The sequence below is a fragment of the Humulus lupulus genome, chromosome 3 (assembly GCF_963169125.1).
Source record: "Humulus lupulus chromosome 3, drHumLupu1.1, whole genome shotgun sequence".
In the NCBI taxonomy this organism is placed as follows: Eukaryota; Viridiplantae; Streptophyta; class Magnoliopsida; order Rosales; family Cannabaceae; genus Humulus; species Humulus lupulus.
In genome coordinates, this window is record NC_084795.1 from 245,169,417 (window position 1) to 245,192,001 (window position 22,585).

Here is a 22,585-nt window from a genome sequence, read left to right on the forward strand (position 1 = left end):
GGTCTAGCATGCCATATCTCTGGTCTAATATGGCACTCTGGTATAGCATGCCATATATCTGGTCTAACATGGCACTCTGGTCTAACATGCCATATCTCGTCTAACATGGCACACTGGTCTAGCATGACATTTCTGGGCAGCAAAGTCATTACAGGGAAGCAATGTCACTCCTGGGCAGTAATGTCACTCCTGGGCAGTAATATCACTACTGGTCGGACAAGTTCATGCCTGGTCGGTCATGACACTTTTCAAGCCAGTCAAAATTTTATCACAACTCTGAGGAGCCAATATATTTATTGACTATTAATGTGTCTTTTACTGACCATGCACTGCCACTTGTCACCTCTATTGCCACGTCATCAATCTCCACTTTTTGAGGATAACAAGTAGTTAAAAAGTACTCGTGGAAGTACTCTCCTACATTGGACTTGTAGGTAGTCTCACTCAGGAAGATGTGAGTCAATTCTTGGTGACAGAGATGAAAATACCCCGTGTTATCTTGGTTGGGGTTGGATTTAAGATCGAAGAAGTAGTTGATCTCATGAGGCGTAGGGACAGACCACTTTTTATGGCTATAAAGGATATAGAGTGCAGAAAGCATTCTATATCCGTTTGGAGTTATTTGGAAAGGAGCGACTGCGAAATAATTGGCCACTCCCTGGAAAAAAGGATGAAGAGGCAAGATTGCTCCTGCCTCAATATGGTACCTCGACCAGGCGCTGAAGGCGCCGCCAGGTAGGTTTGCCCGCTAGTCCTTGGTAGGTTTGAATAAAGTTACCCCAGAAAGTCCGTACTTCCTAAGGTAATTGGTTAGCATCCTAGCAGTGATTTGGCTAGGAGGAACAACGTACCATTCGACGTCTGGCCGAAGGAAGTCCCGGGGTTGGGCCTGTGTTTGGATTTCGGGATCAGTATTTTCGGCTCGACCACTGGTTGAAGGAATTTCAGCCCGAGGAGCAGACTGATTTACAAAAGGTTTGGTTGTTTTCTTTTTCTGGGCGGTGGATTTCACTCTACCCATGTTTGATGGACTAGTCAAAGGTCTGTTGGATGGGGTACAGGAAAAAGGAATCTTCGGTATGAGTAACGACGGTTGTTCTTCGTCCACGAGCAGCTGAGCAAGTAGGTCGTTGTCGATTGGCCTCTCACCTCCCCACGGATCTTGCATGAAAATCTGCGAACAGAGAAGGGGAGATGAGAATCTACGGCCCAAAAGATCAAGAGGTGTAAAAGAGTTGGGATAACGTTGCTCGCGTATAAAAGTTAAGCTTTTATACAACCAGCAACATTCTAGCAAAAACACTAAGTTACATACGAACAATTTGGAAAAAGGATAAAAAAGCAGAAGTAAAAAGTTTTTCAGGAAAGATATTTTTCGACTTTGAAGGGGCGGGAAAAACCCAGTTTTTCTACAAGCTTAAAAATCGAATTTTTACTTTGATTTTACGCCATAAATTCATAATCCTAACTACCAAACTGATCCTTAACCCCTGCAAAGTATTATTTCAAGCTCAAATCTACGTGCCCTTTTACCCCGAAATAAATTTTTTCAAGAACAATAAAAAATAATAGAGAACTCAGGAACTCATAATAAAAAATAGAGATAAAACAGATATTGCATGGCATATCAGCAACTGAAAGTTTGAGAAAAGTATTGTATAAAAGATGGAGTAGAGTTCTGAGACGCTAAGTCGATTTTACTGGAGCTTCGTGAATCATCAAGAGTCGTCAGAGTTTCTGGAGGTTTTGAGCCTTGTTCTTCAGTTTTCTTGAGGTTAAAGGTAAACATAAAAAGTGAAAATTGATTCTGAAGGATTATTCATATTAGTTGAGGAGCAGTTACCGAGGTAATCATAAAGGGTAACTTTTAAGGCATGGGGAAGTGTATTAGCCGTCAAACCACTTTTGAGAAACCGAAAAGACATGATTAGTTGCCTTTTTCGAGAAGAAATGGACGGCTCTGATAGATTTGATGGGGCGTGCGAAGGGTCGGTCTCTTAAGTTTACTTTATGCTGGTTGCAGTAAAATAAACTTGGGGGGCAAATGTTTACCTAAAAATGGCTCCTGATGACGTGGCAAGAATTTATTGCGCGTGGTTGGCACGTGGCAGTTCTGAGTGAAGGGATCCTGTTCGATCATCGAACAGATAATTATTGGTTTGTCAAGTCTCGCGGTTAAGTGTGACCAGTCTGGTCGCATACTTCCATTTATTTTCTTTGAGATACGCAATCTTGTAATAATTATATTCATTATATTTCCTTTTATTACCTTGATACGCTGATCTTAATTGTAATTAAGGCCCATTGGCCCATGTAACCCCCTTGAACCTATAAATAAGAAAGAGAGGGCTCAAGGAAGGGACTTTTTTTTGGAACTTTTAATCTTTGGATTTAGATAAAAAAGCATAGTGTGATTATCCACCGAAAATTGTAATACTCTCAAGGCTTGTGAAACTCGAGAACCCTAGTTCTTTGATCACAATATTAGGATTCAATATCAATAAGAACACTAAGTGGACGTAGGTCATTACCATCCAATTGGGGCCGAACCACTATAAATCTCTTGTGTCACTTTCTTCTCATTTGATTCTCTTCTTGTTTTCCCTTTTTGTTCTTTGTCGTTATTTTGACTTCGTGTCGTTGGCCAAATCAAGGGTCAACACCATTATAAACAGTAAAAGGTCCACATGCATATCTAATACTCATAAACATGCATATAATATATCCACATAATCATATAAGTCATGCATGCCACATAGTCATGCATTTAATCAATTAAACACACATATATATCCAATTATGCTCTCCCGACACGCTAATCAAGACACTAAACCCTATTAGCATTTTGGTTCGTTACAAATTGGCACTGAGAATACTCTGTCAAATTGCTCTGAGAAAGCTTTGAGAAAATATTAAGATCAATAATATTGACTCGTGGACTAGGCAGATTTTAACTGCTGAACCACGTAAAAGTTTTGTTGTTCTTTTCTTATTTTCTGAAATATTGTTTAGTACTCTTTAAATTCAAGTTGACGAAAAACGACGTCAACAATATACTAGGTAAAATCAACATTCAATGCACGTTTACTTAGTTTTATTCAAAAAATATATTAATTTATTTTTTATATTTTTTAAATTGTCATATAAATTTTAAATAAATAAACAATATCATATATTATAAAAGAATGACATAAACATATTGAAAGAAATTAAACCAAAACATTATATATAGTTTTCAAAAAATAAAAAAAACTACTAAACTAGATACACATTTATTTATATATATATATATATGTATAAAGATATGGGACATTCTATTTTTAAAATTAAATAATTTTTTTCTAATTTTCTTTTAGAAAAATACATATGAATTTAAATATAAAAAATATTAAAAAAATTCTAAATTAGAACTATGAATGTAAACGTTTATTTGATCAAATTTTAATTATTTAATTTTAAAAAATTTGAAGCCAACAAAAAGTTATATATAAATGTATATTATTTAATTAATGACTAGAAAATAAATAATTTTTCCATAAAAAACTAAACGAAAAAAATAAGAAAAGATATGTATTTATGTCTTATTTCACTATTACATATATGTTTGGATAAAAAAATACATTAAATGATAAAATAAATAATTAATAAAATAATAAATTTATGTAGATAAATATTTTTCGATTATAGTTTTAAGAAAATAATTCATAGAGTAATTTAAATACTTTGATATGAAATTTTAAAATTTGTGATGATAAGTTATCATAAGTAATTGATTATTTTATTTTTCAATTTATTTACCTTAGTTAGATAACTTTAAAACTAACTGTGTTAGAAAATAATAATTTTTTTAAATCTAACGAAAAATAACAATTTTGTTATTCTCACATTTATAATATATGAAGATATATATATATACCAGGTAGAAGCAACGTGCAATACACGTTTGCTTAGTTTTAAAGTTGTAAATATTGTCTATAATTTTAACAAAAACTGATTCCCTGTATTTTAAATATATATATATAATAGAATGAATTATAGTTTTATAGTATATATAAATATTTATATCAATAATCTCTACATATATGACATCTAAACACAACATTGACATAAATATATATTTACATTGCTACATGATATATATATATAAAATACAATAATATTTTAAAAGAAATTAATAATAGAAATAAAATAATTAAGAATAGAAAAAGTCATAGTCTAGACAGTACTATACATGCATCAACTATTTTTAGTTTTCTAATGTATCCCACAATGTCCTTTGGTGAATTTAATAAAAAAAAAGAGCTCAAATCACTTGATAAAATACAAACTATCATAAAATTTATAAGATAAGAAATGATATGTATGCATTTATTTTAAATAAATATGATTTATTTATTTAAATTATCATAAAATATTTTTAAAATATCATATTTTAATTAATAAATTAATTAATTTTTGTTTAAGTTTATGTTTGTTCTAGTTTTTGAATTTGTCACTGACAACAAAGATTATATATTATATGTTTAATATAATATAAAGTTTAAGTTTAATTAAAAAACTTATTTAAGTTATAAAATATATATTTTTATTATTTTTAAATAATTATCATTCTAAAATATCTCAAAAATATTTAATTTTAATTTGTTTAATTATTTATTTATTTAATTTAATTTAAGTTTAATTCATTTTTTCAATCTAATGTTAAATATAAAAATATTCTATTAAAATTAACAGAAAAAAATTAAAAATCCGTAAAAACAAAAAAATTTATTATCTACACACTATTTGTATAGAAGATATATAAATGATAAACTTCGAAGACCAGTCATATATTAATTAGTTCACTTGTTTATGTCTCCACATAAATGGTACATTTTCTTTCATAGAAATTAACCATAAAAAGTGAATTAATAATATCCACTACATTAACGAAGAAAATTAACTCATAATAAATTTGATATATATATAAAAATATTAAGAAAAAGAGAAAAGATATATTAACACATTTAGGTGTATATATAGTTATTAAAAATAATTATCGAATTTCTTACTTTGAAATAATATATTATGCTTATATTATGCATGCGTCCAATCTCTTCTCAAAGAGAGAATTATAATTCGATCTTCTAGGTCAATGAGCATGTACGCACTTAATTATATAGTGCTTGATTAATTAGTTTTTTATTAAGTTAAAATTGTAATATTCACGAATGGAGAGTTGACAACTTACATATGTCGAACATCATATGGGTATTAATAGCGTTAGATACATGGAGTAGTATTCTAGGAAATGAGAAAATTAAATTTTGGTTTCTTCTGATCGTTATATTACTAGAATATATATGAGATATGTATATATATACCTCTGTATAATATACACACATATATATATATATATATTAATGACGATCACGTAACGTATTAATTTCACATATTTGTTCATCCTTTGACATCAGCAATAATAATATTAATATCTCTACCATTAAAACAAGGAACACATAAGTTAAAATGAAAGAGAAAACGAAAAACGAAGGCAAACACATACACGTTCATAGAGCAAAATTCCAAGAATTTAGACGAATTCCCTTCCAAATGGGTAATCTAAGATTAAACGAACACCTCATACTGTATGGCTAGCATGTAAACAGGGCCAGACCCCTGATTTGATATAGCAAACAAAAAAAAAAAAAACCAAATTCTAGATCATGATCATGTTATATAAAATAAATACAAAAAATAAAAAACTTTCATTATATATAGATATACATGTGGACAAGTCCACATAATTAGGCGGCACACATCGAAATAAGTCATTTTAATACACAGCATTAGTAACCCTAATGAGGTTAAACGCCATTAAAGTGTCAAAAGTTATGATCTCATCGACTAGCTTCTAGTACTATACACATCGTTCTAACAAGAAACAATCAAGTCCCACTAATTTCCCTATCAAAAACTAGCTATACATAGAACTTTTTTTGGACCAAAAGACGGTCCTAACACGTGGACGACTAGGATGCATAAGGCCAGCCTTTGATCACACTTTGATTTGGTGACAAATCATATCAATATATATAATAATAATATATATTAATTTTAAAAAGTTATGTGTATTCGATTCAATTGTTGTCATCAGAACAATAATATTATTGGGGTTTTGAATTATAAATTATGGCATGTACGTAAATTTGGAACAAGTATGAGGGTAGTTTGGTAACTTAGTGCTGGCCCCTCTTTATTGCTTTTTATAAAAGAAGTGGATGTATCATAGATAGAGGTGTCACAGTTGAGTACATTAAACCCTTCAAAAAGAAAAATCTCATCTTCTTCCTTGTTTCTTTCTTCTTCTTCTTCCTCTGCATATAGTCTGGCCATAATCATTTTCTCTCTTATAAGGTATGGATATCATAATTCATATAATCATGATTAATTCTCATATATGTATATATATATATTAATCATGATATCATGGACTTTACTATACACTATTCACTGAATATCGAAATATATATGTAGTGTATGTGTTGACCAACTATTCATATAGTGATCGTAGTAGTGCTGTGTTAAATTATATATATCTTGTATATATATTCAATGGATTGAAGCGTTTTTCATTTTCTTGAAACTGTTTTTAGTGTTCTATGATGTGTGGTCAACTATACCACTTTGCTCTTTTCTTCTATAATATCTTAATTTCCTCCTCGTCGTAAACTGGAAAACATATACCAACATAGTGATTATATTGACTTAGATATATAATGAGGATTTGGTTTAGACTAGTATAGCTAGAGATATATAGGTTTGATTATTAGCTAGATTCTACTATTCCTCAAAGAACACATTACCTTTTTGATCTTATCTTCTTATCCAAAGTCATATCATCATTTTCCCACTACTGTATTTTTTCCGTCTATCTCATAAATGGCTTAACAAAAATTATATTAATAATGAACTATGCATATATATATATATATATATATGTGAGCACACTCTCTCGTTCATGGTGTGTACATGTAATTTAAGGTCTTACTATATATAAGGCCGATGACTTTTTCACTTCTCTTAATATGCATGACAGCATGTAGTACTTTTAAGACCAAACTATATTGTCCAAATACACTTATAATTATACATAATAATTAACCAAATTAATCTTTTATTTTTAAATTTTGTGTTCGTAGGTACGGAGCAATAATCGAGAAGAAGAGGATTTTATGAAATTAAATGAGTAGTAATAATATGACATCATTGGTGAGGACGAAGTCCGATCAATTGGTGGAGAAGGTGACGGCGGCGTTCAAGTCCCCGCCACTGCCGCCGACGACGTCGTCTTCAAACGACGCGGCGGAGGGCGGAGGAACGCTGTCACGAAAGTCGAGCCGAGGGAGGATGGTGATGGGAGCATCGCCGGGGCGGAGTGGCAGTAGCAAAACTAATAATAATAACACGCACATCAGAAAGTCCAGGAGCGCCCAGCTCAAGTTCGATCTTGATGAGGTTAGCAGCGGCGCCGCTCTCAGCCGAGCCTCCAGCGCCAGCTTAGGCTTGTCTTTCTCCTTCACCGGCTTCACCATACCTCCTGATGATATAGCCGATTCTAAGCCATTTAGTGACGATGATATCCGTAAGTTTCTCTCTTTCATTTCTTTTAATATTAATAAGAAAACTTTAGTTAATTAAACACTTAATTACTTTCCATTCCATGCATCAATAAAAATTTCTTCTCTACATTACTCATTCATGGCTTTCTTAAAAATAAATCAACTTACTCGTGTAAATTATTAAATCATATTTTAAATAAATATATATATATTTTTTGTGTGGTCCATTTTCAGAAAGTCTTTTGACCACCAACTAATTTTGATTTAAATAAAAAATAAATTTGAGTTGAGTAGAGGATAGCTAGAAAGAGATGGACAATAATTGCTGAAGTTGGAGTGTAGTTGTGTTGTGTTGTGCTGTGTACATGGAAAACACTATATTAGAATAGTCATAAAAAAGAAAAACAAAATAAGAAAAATGAGAAATAATTGATAGATTGATGTGAATTTAAAAAGAGGTTTTGATAAAATTTTGGTAAAAAATAGTGGCATGTCCATGCAATTGCAATTACATCCTAAAGCTTTTGCTGTAGTCCACTCATTTTTTAGCAGCTCTCATTTTCTAATAAGTTGCCATTTTATGACTTTTTTTTTTGGCCCATTACTTTCTCCTGTCTTCCTTATTAACAACAAACTTTTACCCTCTTTTTTCCTTTTTTTCTTTCTCGAGTATGAAACAATTATTTATTTATTGATTTATAAAAGTTAATTTTAAACCTTTATATACTTCATGTGACTGTCGTTGTATCTTTCATTTACAAACACATATGCATATACAATACTAATATTAGCTATTACCAAGACTAATTTTGTTCCAATATATCAAATCATATTTGATTAAAATATTTTCTTTCCTTTCTTAAAAGAGAAAAAGATATATTTGATTAAAGTAAGAGTTTAAATTTTTACTGTGTTTGATGATTTTATTAGTAAAATAAACACTTTTTGGGCTTGTATCATATATACTGTTGAAAAAGACTGCATGTGGGGGAATTATTAAACTAATTTTTGGGTCAGTTTATTTTAATATTAGTGATGAAAATAAATTATTTCAGATACTAACTTAAAGTTCAAACTATAATTTCACTCCCAGTAGTCATACTAGTCATGATCCCATGTCTTTAATTTATTACGAGTCTGATGACAAAAACCCAACAAAATTAAGTCAAATGTGGGTCCCAAAAAATAAGGAAAAAAACATGTATAGTTGTTCTCACTTGGAAAAGGAAACTAAGCTAAACTATATGTAAATCTATCTATCTATCTATCTGTATTGTGTGTGTTAGTTCTTTAATTAGGTGGCAAAATCATTTGGGTCCTCAACATAAATCTTGGAATTGACTAATTTAATTAGTATGTAATGAAGTCAGTTCATTGAGCCTTTAATTTCAATAGATTCCCAACTACCTCTTCACCAAAGTTAAGACTTCTGGTCACCTGGGATGTCTGTCTGTCTCTTTACCAAACTAGAAAAAAGAAGTAATAATCACAATACTGTTATGAATACGGAGATTTAGAAGCAAGTGTGGAAACTTTAGATTGGTCTAAATTTAAATCATAAAAAGAGTCCTTTTCTTAGTGATTCCTCTTCTTTTCTCACTAGTAAGTTCTAAAAAAGATAAAATAATAATACTCTTCACACACTTTCTTACGGCATATGAAACTAGTTAGTAATTTATCACACAAGTAGAAGTTTTGTGAGTTCCCTTGGTCTCTGTTCAAGCTCGGACTGAATTTTAAACTGATGAAACATTTTGACCCTTGTTTTGATTATGAACAAAACACACACTAATACACACAAAAAATATACTTTTGACCATCGCATACAATAAAGTTTTAGTCATTGGTCCTTATTACTGCATCATATGTTCGTTACCTGACAAAAGTTGAACTAAAAAATTATATAACAAAATCTCTGATTTCAATATTGCAGCAGAAGATCTTGAAGCTGGCATTCGGAAACCGAAATTTCAAACTGAACCCACATTGCCAATTTATCTCAAGGTAAAAATTAAAAAAAGAAATAGAAACTGAGAAACACATCATAAGTAGTCATGCAAAATTTTGCTTCCCAAATCTGCAAACCGGTGTTGAAACCTGATGTGATGATGATAGTTGATAGTTCAAGAATTTTGATACGGTACTATCTATTTGGACAGGCAAAAGGGAAGGAGATTCATCTAGACACCAACTACGGGAACCATAGAACATGGCTAGCAAATATAGCAAATTTGATCAGGTTCAGTCTTGTACATAGTTTCATTCTATATGACTTTTGTGTACAAGACTTGCCCTTGTTTCCAACCAAAACAAAACTGCCTAACATTAGAATTTATAGGACAAAAACAAAACTGTTTTTTTCTTAACACTTGACGAAACTAGTTTAGAGACATGCATTTGGTTTAGGAAGATAACTTCACTTGTTTCCGAGCCCTTGGACAAATGGCTCTGGAATGTAGAATAGAAGAAACATCAAAGACATAAAAAGATTGGAAGGAAGGGTATGGAAATCTGCTCCATTTACTCTTCAGAGCCTAACTGTGTTGCCTTTATGTTGTAGTTTGAAACTATTCAAAGTTCATTTCACCATTAAGTACTAAAGAAGGAAATTTATTTACCCTTTTGTCCGAACTATGTATGCAGTTCAAAGAAGTAACATACAAGATAACTATCAAGGGAATGAGAACAAGCGAAGAGAAGGACATCTTACATGGGATTACAGGCTCAGTAAATCCAGGAGAAGTTTTGGCCTTGATGGGACCTTCAGGGAGTGGAAAGACAACACTTCTAAATTTGCTTGGAGGGAGGATAGTGCAGGCATCTGTTGGTGGTTCAATTACTTATAATGACCAACCATATTCCAAGTACTTAAAAAGCAAGTAAGAATTCTATGAAACTGCATATAACATTAAACTCAAATGCATAGGAAGGAGTTGTTTTAACACATCATGATTGTATAGGCTACATTACTTCATCAGACTTGTAATGTCAATTCATATGTGCCACATAAAATAACAGTAGAATAAAATGTTCATGTAAAGTTGCAATGACCAATGAGTAACCAACTGACATTATACATATGGCAGGATAGGATTTGTGACCCAAGACGATGTTCTGTTTCCTCACCTGACAGTAAGAGAAACATTAAGATATGCAGCCCTCTTACGACTGCCAAAGAAGTTGACAAAAGAGGAGAAGGAAAAACGAGCAATGGATGTCATTTATGAACTAGGCTTAGAGAGGTAAAAATTTATGTTTTTCCTTTATTTTCAATTTCACTGAACTCAGCAATTGCCACTAGCATCAGTCATTCGTTATCTCATTACCTTAAGAGGCTAAGCAAAGGAGTTTAACATATACAGGTGCCAAGACACTATGATAGGTGGCTCATTTGTCCGTGGAGTGTCAGGGGGGGAAAGGAAGAGAGTTTGCATTGGCAATGAGATCATAATCAACCCTTCCCTACTGTTTCTTGATGAGCCAACCTCTGGCTTGGATTCTACAACTGCTTTGAGAATTGTTCAGATGTTACAAGACATAGCAGAGGTAATGATCACATCTAATTTCCAGATTCTGTGTAACCACTGGCTTTAATTTATAAGATTAGGAGGCACAATATGATCACAGAACATACAATATAGGGAAATAAAATAAGAAGCATAACATACTAACTTGTAATAATTGTATGGCAGGCTGGAAAAACTGTGGTAACAACGATCCACCAGCCATCGAGCAGACTCTTCCATAAATTTGACAAATTGATCCTTCTTGGGAAAGGGAGCTTGCTCTATTTTGGGAAAGCATCAGAAGCTATGGTTTATTTCTCATCTATAGGATGCTCCCCTTTAATTGCCATGAACCCAGCAGAGTTCTTGCTGGATCTTGCAAATGGAAATATAAACGATGTTTCTTTGCCATCAGAACTAGAGGATAAAGTGCAAATGGGAAATTCAGATAACGATACACCTAATGGAAAACCATCTCCTACTGTTGTCCATGAGGTAAATTCTTAGTGACAGAACAGCACACAAGCTTTACTCTTTTCCTAACTGAAAACTATAATATTGTATAGTTGTTTACCTGCTTACATGATAAAACTTTCAAAAGTAAGCCCTCTAGATTTATTATCCCTTAATGAAAGCTATAAGTAATGGTCTATTGATGGTGTTTTTGTCGTAAAACAGTATCTTGTGGAGGCCTATGAAACCAAAGTTGCTGACAAGGAGAAGAAGAAACTGATTGTTCCTCTTCCTCTTGATGAAGAACTGAAGTCAGTGTCCAATAGAAATAGGGAATGGGGGGCAAGCTGGTGTCAACAATATAGTATACTATTCAGAAGAGGAATTAAAGAACGGAGGCATGACTACTTCAGCTGGTTGAGAATCACCCAAGTTCTAGCCACAGCAGTCATTTTGGGATTACTCTGGTGGCAGTCAGATGGTCATTCCCTCAAAGGTCGGCAAGATCAGGTAACACCATCATCTTCTCAATGCATGTAAATTTGACTAGTAAAGTTGTAAAATAAAAGATAAGAAAGACTTGAATGAAAAAATACTGCTCTAAAGAATTTCATTCGAAAGAAGCAGAAAGCATAAATTTATTGCATTCTCTTGAGCATACCTTGATTAACTAGCTGGGAATTCTAACTGTGCCTAAAAAATGCAGGCCGGGCTACTTTTCTTCATTGCTGTCTTCTGGGGATTCTTTCCAGTCTTCACTGCAATTTTTGCTTTTCCACAAGAGCGAGCAATGCTGAATAAGGAACGAGCAGCTGACATGTACAGATTAAGTGCTTACTTTTTGGCCAGAACCACAAGTGACCTTCCACTTGACCTGTTGCTTCCAATACTTTTCCTTCTTGTAGTATATTTCATGGCAGGCTTGAAGACCAGTGCAGGTCCCTTCTTCCTAACCATGCTTACAGTCTTCCTCTGCATTGTAGCAGCTCAGGTATACATGCTAATTGTTTTCTTTTTTCTTTCCTATTTATTAGTTTATATATCCTCAATCCACAACATACCCTTTTTTAGAAACACTAGACAGACTAGTTTCTAATACCACCGTCATTTTATCAAGCAAACAAGCTGAAACCTGGTGTTTAGTTGTTGATTTGAGAAACTCCAAAGCAAAAATGACTATATATGTGTGTTGAAAAATGAAAATGGAATAATGTAAATTGCAGGGGCTTGGGCTAGCTATTGGAGCTACGTTAATGGACATAAAGAAAGCTACAACTCTGGCTTCAGTAACTGTGATGACCTTCATGCTAGCTGGTGGATTTTTTGTGAATGTAAGCATCCATATCTTTGCTTAACAATGTTCAATCCCCAAACATTTTCTGAGACCTCTCAATATAAATTTAACCAAAAGCCACTCCACTCCTTGGTAAGATATTTATCTAAAAAATCTAAAATTTCTTATATTCAAAATCTTAAAGACTTTTGTACTCTATAACAAACCACTTTTCTAGAAAAACTGCACTTGCAATTAGTTGAAACATTAACTTTTTTTTTTTTGCAATTTTTCAGAAAGTTCCAGCATTCATATCTTGGATCCGCTATATGTCTTTCAACTACCACACATACAAGCTTCTTCTCAAAGTGCAGTACGGGCACATGACACCTGCCATTAATGGAATACAAACAGACAGTGGCTTAACAGAAGTCTGTGCCCTGGTAGCCATGGTTTTTGGTTACCGCCTCTTTGCATACCTTTCTTTGAGATGGATGAAGCTCCAATCTGGAGCTTAGAAGGGGATAAGAGTTTGGGTACAGTTGCATTTACCATGGAATTAAGGCCTCCTTTTGTGGAGGCCAAGTTTCATATCAACTAAGAAAAGCTAGAAAGGATCACTGAGCTGGAGCTTCTGCTTTCTGTGAGCTAAGAATTTGTGGAGTTTCCTGCTATAGCAGATGATAGTAAGAATTGAAGAGTTCATCAAATTACATGGATACATTGAATGGGGTTTTTTTTTCCTTTATATTGAACCTCTTTAGTAAACAGGTGGTACTTTCAGAATGAAATGGTACTTAGTATATCAAGTCTAGTTGACCAAACTTGATTGGTTGTTATGATTTAGCAATGAATTTTCAGATTTCACTGGTCATTTGCAATGTGGGAAATGTATGAAGATGGAAGTCTTTATGTGCTTCTATCAGCTAATCTAATCAAACATAATGATAAAAGAAACCTCTTTATTTTGTAAGAAATGATGTTGCTTTTGTTTACATTTAATTTCCCCTTGCCCCTCCATTCATCCCCCCCAAAAAAGAAAGAAATCACCTTTCGCAATCATCAGGCATACCACTCTACAGGCCCTTTACTTACTTTCATCATAGGAGATAGGAATGCAGAAAACTTTGATGAACCAAGTTGATTCAATGGCTGATATTGATTCATTGATTGAGCTCCTACTAAAGAAATGGAGAGTGCATATCTATGTGCTTTAACGATTTGTATTTGCTCTTGCAAGCAATCAATGCATTACATCAACACACATTGAATTTTGTATTTTCCGGCATAATTTTCAAGCCAATGACCTCAACCAACTGAGAGTTTGAAGGAGGGCAGCATCCAATAAGGGAGACTTTTTCTCAAGCCCTGTAAAGGAAAAAAGTCAAGTGAAATAAAAATACCTTCTTTTTTATTTTATTTATTTATAATGATCTTTTATAAGCTAGTTTTAGGGCATTAATCATTAGTTTTATCCCCCAAAAGTCAAAATCACACCGAGAAAAGATAATGTTGGTCTAGGTTCCAACTTGATCCAAGTATGCCTTATGAGACAAACTATAACAAATTCAAGTATATATTTTCTTCTCAAATGTATGGAAGAATAACATTTGTTAGAAGACAACTAGAAACATTTCTATGCAATTTTACGTAGCTATAGGTATTTACTTACCAATATCAGCAGCTACGCGGTGAGCACACATTACTCCTGAGAAGGCTACAGCTATAACACCTTGTCCGGGAAAGCAGCTATCACCAACACAGTACAGACCATCTATGGCCTGCATTTTTCATATTTGTAAGCCCAATTACTTAGGTATGCTCAAAATAACTATGAACAGTGAACCATCAACTAGCGTTAAATAACTTACTGTTGTATTGAACGGCATTCCTAACAAGCCTTTTGGAGTTCCACGAGGCATTGGTCCATAAGTGCCCTTATCACGAGCTAGGTACCGCCTGTGCGTCTTTGGTGTCCCCACCTATCATGATAGGATATAGCTCAAGAAAACAGACTGGTAATCATTCTCAGAATTCTCAGGAAGTGCAAAGTGGAGCAGTCTAAACCCATTTTCCAAGAGAAGTGGAATTAGTCGGTGCTTTGATTTTTTAATACTTTTCCTATCACTGAACTCTACAATCTTTGGAAGCCAAAAAAGAATTTTCACTTGCATACAATGATTGTCAAATTCATGTCATGGTTATAAAATTGCATAAGATTCTTTATTTAAAGAGAAAGTACAATATAGTGCCAACATAGAGTGTCTCACATCGAAAAGATGTGAGGACATTAATATACTTACAAGAATCATAAGTCACTCCACTCATTGTCATTTGGTTTTGAATTAGAATCCTATCAATCTTAACATGGTATTAGAGCTCTATAGCTCAAACAACCATTTGGTCCAAAAAGTAGCGAGCAAAAACAACAGCGAAAACAAAGTTGCTAGAGATCCAATCCAAAATAATATTGAGTATAAAAAAGCCTACTAAAGATTCAATCCAAAACAATAGCAAGAAAAGAAAACCCGCTAGAGATCCGATTCACGATTAGTGAGCCCGAAAAGAATCACCATTTTAAGAGGGCATATAAGAGTGTCCCACATCGAAAAAGATGTGAAGACATTAATATATTTATGTTAACCATGGGTTACACCACACATTGTAGATTGATTTTGATTGGAAACCCATAGATCTTAATTCTTAGCACATTTATTTTAAAAATATTAAATAATCAGACGCCTTTCTGCCCAAATTATTGATCTAGCACAAGATTTCATAATACGACTATTTTAAAAAGTTGCATCATCATTTAAAGGCATTAGAGCTTACACCGCACCTCTATAAAATCAATGGATGATCTTAGTCCTGGAAATAGCTTCTTCTCTAATCGGCTAATGATTTCATTTGCCACACGTTCCTTCTTTTCCACATATTCTTTTGGAGAGAGTGCCTACGAAATAATTCCTCTTCAATTAATGGAAAAAAAAGGCTTTTTTATATTCTCAAGAGGGGATGGGGATTGGTAATAATTTTTCCAGTTTTAAAACATCATTGCACTTGCCTCCCAGTCTTCTATGGAAGAGGTTGTAAATATGTGAAGAATATGGCGCCCTTCCGGTGCAAGTGATGAATCAAGAACAGTAGGAATACTTAAAAAAATGCTTCCATATGGCTTCTCAAGTCTTGTCCAATCATTCTAGAAAATATTAAGCATAAAAATAAGGTGATTATATCAGCTAACACATGCTGATTCTAATGTCTGCAAATTTCCATCAAAATTAATCTACCAAGATGTTTAATACCTCGAGAACAAAGTGATGGCAATCTGTATCTGGTGGTAGAACCTCAGCTTTAACTCCCATGTGAATCGAAAGAAAAGATGGGGCCTTCACATAAGCTTTCTGAAAATTTTCCTCTTCCTTTGGAAGGTCTTTTCCTTTTAATAGCTTTCCTGTAATAATGTGAAATTGAACATAACTCCATATACAAACCCTGCAAAGCACCAGATTGTTGTTCTAAAACTAGTCATGTAAATATTTTAGAAATCCTAGCTAAAACTAACCAAAGGTATCCCATCGAGTAGCATTTGATATTACTGTTTTGGCAAAGAATTCACGTTTATCTGAAATCCTTACTCCCACCTACAAGAAAATTTTCATATATATACACATTACATAAAATCATATTTTTGGCTTATAAAAGAATTGAACATAAATATATTAGCATTGCTCGTTCAATAGTAAAGTTGAACTCACAGCTTGGCCTTGGTCAATCATAATTTCTGTCACATTTGCCTTGTAGAGTATCTCACTTCCTTGATCTATGAGGCCTTTAGCTAATGACTTTGCTATTCCACCAACACCCCCAATAGGGTAGTTGATTCCACCATAGTGCCTGTCACACAGGACCTAACACAAATACATATAAATAATTTTTTCTGAGGGTCAATAATCATGAGTTTAATATATAAATATATATAAGAGAGAGTAAAAGGTCCATAAAATATGATTGAAAGATAAACTCACCATGCCTGCATTTATCATTGGTGTCTGCAAAGCATTAACTGTGCTTACTATAAAACACTGCAGATCCACCACAAGTATATTATTTCCATCAGATCAATTCATAGGTCATTTGTGGATCTCCAAAGCCAGAAAATAAATAAATTTAAACTTCTTAAACAAATTTTAAGAGATGAAAGGAAATTGACTTTAACCTCTGCATCTATAAAAGACAACAACTCAGGATCTTTAATATACTTCCGAGCTATATCTCCAGCATTTTGAGGCAAATAGTAGGCTGCAGAGGATTATAACATCATGTAAACTGCAAACTCAAATAAGAAATATTGATACTGATAAAAATAAAAGAAATATTTAACATAAGCATGTCTTAGTTTTTGATACTCCTGTTAACACCTAACTAACCAGAAGATAGTGTTGTGAACAAATGCAAAAATTCAATGAGGGGCTGCATCTTCATTTTTTTTTAAAAAAAAGTATAGCTAAACATATGCAACAGATTCTATGTGGCAGCATAAGTAATTACCAAGTGTCAAGCACTCAATAGGCTTCTGGAAGAACTGCCCAAAAAGATAGATTGGCTCCTCAAGCGACTTTAGCTCCAGTGAGTTTAAGGCATTGAAGATCTACCAAACGTGTAAGAAACTGTTTAAGGTAAGTTATGTATTACATGTAGAGGCCAAAATGCCTGCAGCCAATCTAGGAGATAAAACAAATATAGACCTTCCAGCATTCGCCGTAGAATTGGAGGATCCCTTCCTTTTCATGGGGAAACTTAGTCGTAAGTTCAGCTATGAATTCACTGTACTCTTTATGAACAAGCACAGAAAGGTTGTTGGGCAGATGGAAATGGACTGTTGTTGGATCAGGTATCACTGGCATCTCACAACCAACTGCTGCCAATGCTTGTGTAATTAAATTTAGATTACCCTGCTCAGTTTGAGTAACAACTGGTATAAAATTTTCAGAAAAAGAAAACAAAGTAACTGCTAATTTATATCGATTATAGATAGAAGCATAAAGCAATTCTATGTAATCCTCTTTTCATTTCAATAAAGCACAATTCAACTAGCACTGTAATAATCTAGTCTCTTTAGACCACAATGAACACACAATGTACTGAAAAATAACTTAAAATTTACACACAAAAAAAGAAGAAAAAACATACCTTTTCACTGAAACCGAACATCACAGAAGAACCAACATCAAAAGTATAGCCATTTCTCTGGTAATATCCAGAGCTCCCACCAGGAATCACATATTTTTCCAAAACCAAAACCCGGGCACCCTTCACTGCCAGCTGGGTGGCTGCTACCAAGCCTCCTATTCCTGATCCAATAACAATGGCATCATAGTAATTATCACCACCCCCTTTCTTTTTCTTCACATCTTTATCCAAATTCAGCACTGAGCTAGAATTTGAAATGACCCTACTCTTCTTATTATTCCTATCTAAACTTCCCACTGAGACTATGCCTCTGATGGCCCCCAGCTCATTTGAACTACGATGACACCTTGAACCTGTACCAGTGAGCTTGTTATTACTGAAGACTGAGAATTTAGAGCACCCAATTGCGAAACTTTCACATTTTTGGCTTCTGGGCCTAATTCCACCAAATTCAACACCATAAAAATGAGAAGAACACTTGGGATTAACAAACCCAGATTTCAAGTAGCATAGGGGGTTGTAATTACTGAAAACAAGGGGTTTATCAGAGACATAAAGCTTCAACTTTTGATTTCTGGGTCTTAAAGTGCTCAACTTTGGGGAGCAATGGTGGTGAGAGGGAAAGTAAGAAGAATTGAAGGGAGTTGTTGAAATGGACCTTAATTCAGCCATGGAAGGGAGTTAGAAATGAACCTTAATTCTTTCTGAGATGTAGAAAAAAAAAGGTTGTGGTGTTGTTGAATTAAGCTTAGACTAGGCCAGTAACCAACCATTAGCCCCAGCCAAAGTCGGAGTATTGTTTAATGTTAGTGTTTATGTTTTTATTTAAGTCATTTATTGTTATGATGATGGGGTGTGACTTGTTGTGAGCGAGTGGGTGGCGATTCCACTACTAGATTCTTCAACAAAATGAGACAAAATCCCATCTGATTAAGAAAGTGGGTTTTTATTTGTTCACTCCGGATAGCCGTTAGATTCGAGTGTGTTTTGTCTCGAAGTTTCAGATCTCTGATATAAGAGAAATTGGTGAGAATTTGGTTTTTTTTTTTTTGACTAATTTTGATATATTTTTTTTCGGGCAAAAACACTTCTTTCTAAAAATTGTCTACATTTTTTGATGAGTTATCTAAATTTTTTTACAACTCTCTGAATTAGATTGTATTGTTATCACACTTTTCTTTACCTATTATTATTTTTTAAATAAGAGTAAATAACAATTGGAATCTTCATTTTTTTTCAATTGTATGACTTAGGTTTCTAATTTTTATTGTGTAGTAATTAGATCTTTAACATTTGCTTTATGACTTCTCAGTAATATTTTATTAAATAAATCTCAATTTATAATTATAAAATATGATTTAAAAAAAATAACACCTATTTTTTTAATCTTTAAACCCTTATTTATTACCATATATTTTATCTTTTTGTAATTGACCTAAATATTCTCTTGAAATATTAAGAAATAATGTAAAAAATATTTTTTATCATACTTCTAGAATATTTAATATATTATTTATATATATTAATTATTTTACTATTTTTAATAAAAATGTTTATGTACTTTAAATTTTACAAACATAAAAATTATAATGGTGCCTATATCTATATCTTATTTTTTTTTCTCACCACACACATTTCTATTTAAATTTCCCATAAATTGTTAAAAATTATTTTTACCTTTATAATTTATTGATTAATTTTTTTATGTGTGGAAAGATTTTTTAATAATTTATAAGAAATTTAAATATGTATTTAGTGAGAAAAAAATGATGTTATAGATAGTGTTGACTGTCTTTTTCGCTATCAACCTTAATGAGAGAAATTAAAGAAATAAATTATAAGAACACAAGGATTTTTACGTGGTTCAGGTTATAAAAGAACCCTAGTCCATGGCTCTCTGGTATTAAGAGGATGGTAAGCTTGTGATGCCAAGCTCTAATGGCGTATTCTCAGGCAGCGCATAGATTGCTCTGAGTACAAGATGTTTTCTCTCTAAAAAAAACCAAACATCTTTACAATGAGACTCACAGCTCTATTTATAGAGGCTGGAGTCATTAATGCTAATCATAAATAATTAATACACATTCTTCCCCTTAGTGGGGGATTAATACAAATTCAATGCATTGGCCTGTAGTGGATAGAAACCATGGCCCAAACGAGGTTTGCAGGGCCCACTGCTGAAAAACGCCTACTTTATAGGGAACATGCCCCAGGTACTGTTAGGGCGTGTTGTAAGTACCTCCATGACAGACGACATAGTGGGTGTGCGAATTATCGAGTCGTGCGCTCGACAACACTAGTGACGGATCGCCCATAAAGGTTGTCAGGTGACCCTCTGGCTCTGAAAACCCGCATTTACTGGCATGGTGCACCTTATCTTAGGTCCGAGAACTAGAACCTCTAGCTTGGGAGACGACTGGGAGGCGAGAGCCCCCACGCCTTAATTGCTCGAGTTGGAGAAACTCCAGCTTCGAGGGTGAATATCGGGGAGTAATCTACTAAGGCACCCCCGACCCACTGTCAAAGACAGTCTCATTAAAAGGACCCTTGCTCCGACTAGAGGCCTCGGGCAGTAACATGCCCCAAGGATGTCTACGAACGTCCAGGCCATTTGCTAGGGGTTGCCACGCGTCGGAGGTGAAAATACAGACAACATTTGTCCCCCCCCCCCCCCCCCCACAAGTCTCTACTTGTCCTCAGACAGTGGAGACTTCAAGCTGAGGAAGATTTCAAAAAGTCCTCGGACAAGAAAAGTTTGGACCTCTGCTGATGTCATTCTGAAAAGCCAAGCCACGTGTCAACACCCCATTGTCAGACCCATCAATCCGTGCATTTAATTAAGGGTCAATTCGATATCCTAAATGTCCATTCTATGCTCAAGGTGTCTTTTCTTAAAAAAAACAATGATTGCGATCCGCACCTTCTGAACCCTGATAGTTGGATAACCTTTGTGAACCTACTAGGGCAAGCCATCCGACGTTTATAGGGAAGTTGCTTCCCTAATACGTTTTATTGGGTATAAAACCCCAGTTCATTATCTACATATTTTGTAGATTTTATCAAGTCAAGCTTCCTCCAAAAGGGGATTTATACATGCTAAGGGAATAACTCATCTTTCTAATTTATATTCATTAATCTCATGGGCATATGGTAATGCATGCATGTAGCGAATAACATACCCACAAGCATGAGTATCAAGTCCAATCCAATCAGCTCGCTTTGACTCTTGAAATTCATTGTTAAGGGCACATCTAGAAATGAATATGTTCAATTATTTGAATAATAATAGGCTTGACATTATGTTGAATAGTTGTCAAACTTTTCTCAAATGATGCTTTTATCTTTATGTGTTGTAACTCTAGCAAATTATGTATTGTAGACCATGATGTCTCAAAATTCCCGTGTGATGAGCGTAAATATCTCTTTAACTTTGAATGTGCACTTTCAACCTTGTATTAAGAAAATTTTTGAAAACAACAAATTAAATACACAGTAATTATATATTTCAAATCCAGATGCAACGACAATAAAATAAGTTCCAAAGTATGATATATATATATATATTTGTAGTAGTGGTGCCAAAATGCATAACAGAGTCTGCCAATGTAGAAACAAAATTTTCTTTATATATATTCAGCCACACATCTTTAATATAATCAATTTATTGTGAATATGAGTCTCTTATTGTACTTGTTGTACCCTCATTCTTGGTGAATATCTAGCTCGGGGTACAACTAACACGAAATAAATAGAGGCAAGACTTCAAAAATATTTTCTTAACTCAAAACCTAACAGTTCGAGGTTGTGTTACTGAGTCCAGAGCAGCCTAGGATCTTCCAAATCGTCACAGGGTCAAATGGCAGAGATGGAGGCACCCAACATTCATATAGCTTGCATCACGCCCGGGCATTATTTAAGACAAACCATCATGTTTCATTCATGTCCAGCTCGAGATTGACATCTAGGTTAGATGGGAGAATCCCTATAGACTCAGATACCCATTACGCAAAAGAAATGCATACGATCGTTATATGCATTTATAGATTGAAGGAAAATGGCAATAGACCTAATTAGGATATTTAAGTGTCTTAATTAGGGAAGTTACCCAATGTTGTACGTTGCCAATTATATTGTGGGTACCCAATATTGTCCATCCTATTTCCCTATAAATATATGGGAAATGGACTGTAAAAAGGACCGACATTCTGTATGCAAAAACTCAGCCAAAATACTTTTTAAACAATTTTGTTTAAAAGTTTATAAACAGATTAATAACAGTGACTCGTGGACTAGGTGAATTTTAACCACTGAACCACGTAAATTGTGGGTGTTTTTATATTCTTATACATTCGGTTTACAAAAATGCTTAATCTCTTTGTTTCAGATTTTTAAATCCCTTGTTGACAAAAGATTGCGTCAATAGATTGGTACTTTCATTGAGAGCAGATTAAGCTTGAAATCTTGCACGATATTCAACCTAGTAATCATCATGGTGGTCACTCATTCCAAGCGCGACAATGAAACGGAGCAACCTGATGATCATACCTGACTGCCTTTGA

At 33.7% G+C, this 22,585-nt stretch overlaps 2 protein-coding genes across 4 annotated transcripts; one reads left to right on the forward strand and one right to left on the reverse strand.

The window, feature by feature from the left end:
• Positions 1-6,248: 6,248 nt before the first annotated feature.
• LOC133823536 (ABC transporter G family member 22-like) lies at positions 6,249-13,707 on the forward strand. 3 transcript variants are annotated; one of them, XM_062256364.1, is made up of 11 exons: positions 6,249-6,396; positions 7,182-7,624; positions 9,535-9,605; positions 10,245-10,480; positions 10,688-10,843; positions 10,964-11,147; positions 11,294-11,602; positions 11,786-12,070; positions 12,267-12,551; positions 12,784-12,891; positions 13,130-13,707. In XM_062256364.1, the coding sequence occupies exons 2-11, from the start codon at positions 7,225-7,227 to the stop codon at positions 13,349-13,351; spliced, it is 2,256 nt and encodes a 751-aa protein (XP_062112348.1). In that variant the 5' UTR covers positions 6,249-6,396; positions 7,182-7,224; the 3' UTR covers positions 13,352-13,707. The 3 variants fall into 3 exon arrangements, with proteins under 3 accessions (XP_062112348.1, XP_062112349.1, XP_062112350.1); XM_062256365.1 differs by lacking the exon at positions 6,249-6,396 and adding an exon at positions 6,980-7,003; XM_062256366.1 differs by lacking the exon at positions 6,249-6,396 and adding an exon at positions 9,761-9,840 and having other exon boundaries at positions 7,557-7,624.
• A 71-nt stretch (positions 13,708-13,778) lies between these two features.
• Positions 13,779-18,854, reverse strand: LOC133823537 (prolycopene isomerase, chloroplastic). The gene is made up of 13 exons (XM_062256367.1): positions 18,027-18,854; positions 17,582-17,788; positions 17,385-17,484; positions 17,053-17,135; positions 16,862-16,918; positions 16,592-16,744; positions 16,399-16,477; positions 16,139-16,287; positions 15,898-16,032; positions 15,673-15,786; positions 14,705-14,815; positions 14,506-14,614; positions 13,779-14,201 (listed from the first exon to the last, which is right to left on the reverse strand). The coding sequence occupies exons 1-13, from the start codon at positions 18,696-18,698 to the stop codon at positions 14,128-14,130; spliced, it is 2,043 nt and encodes a 680-aa protein (XP_062112351.1). The 5' UTR covers positions 18,699-18,854; the 3' UTR covers positions 13,779-14,127.
• Positions 18,855-22,585: the final 3,731 nt, after the last annotated feature.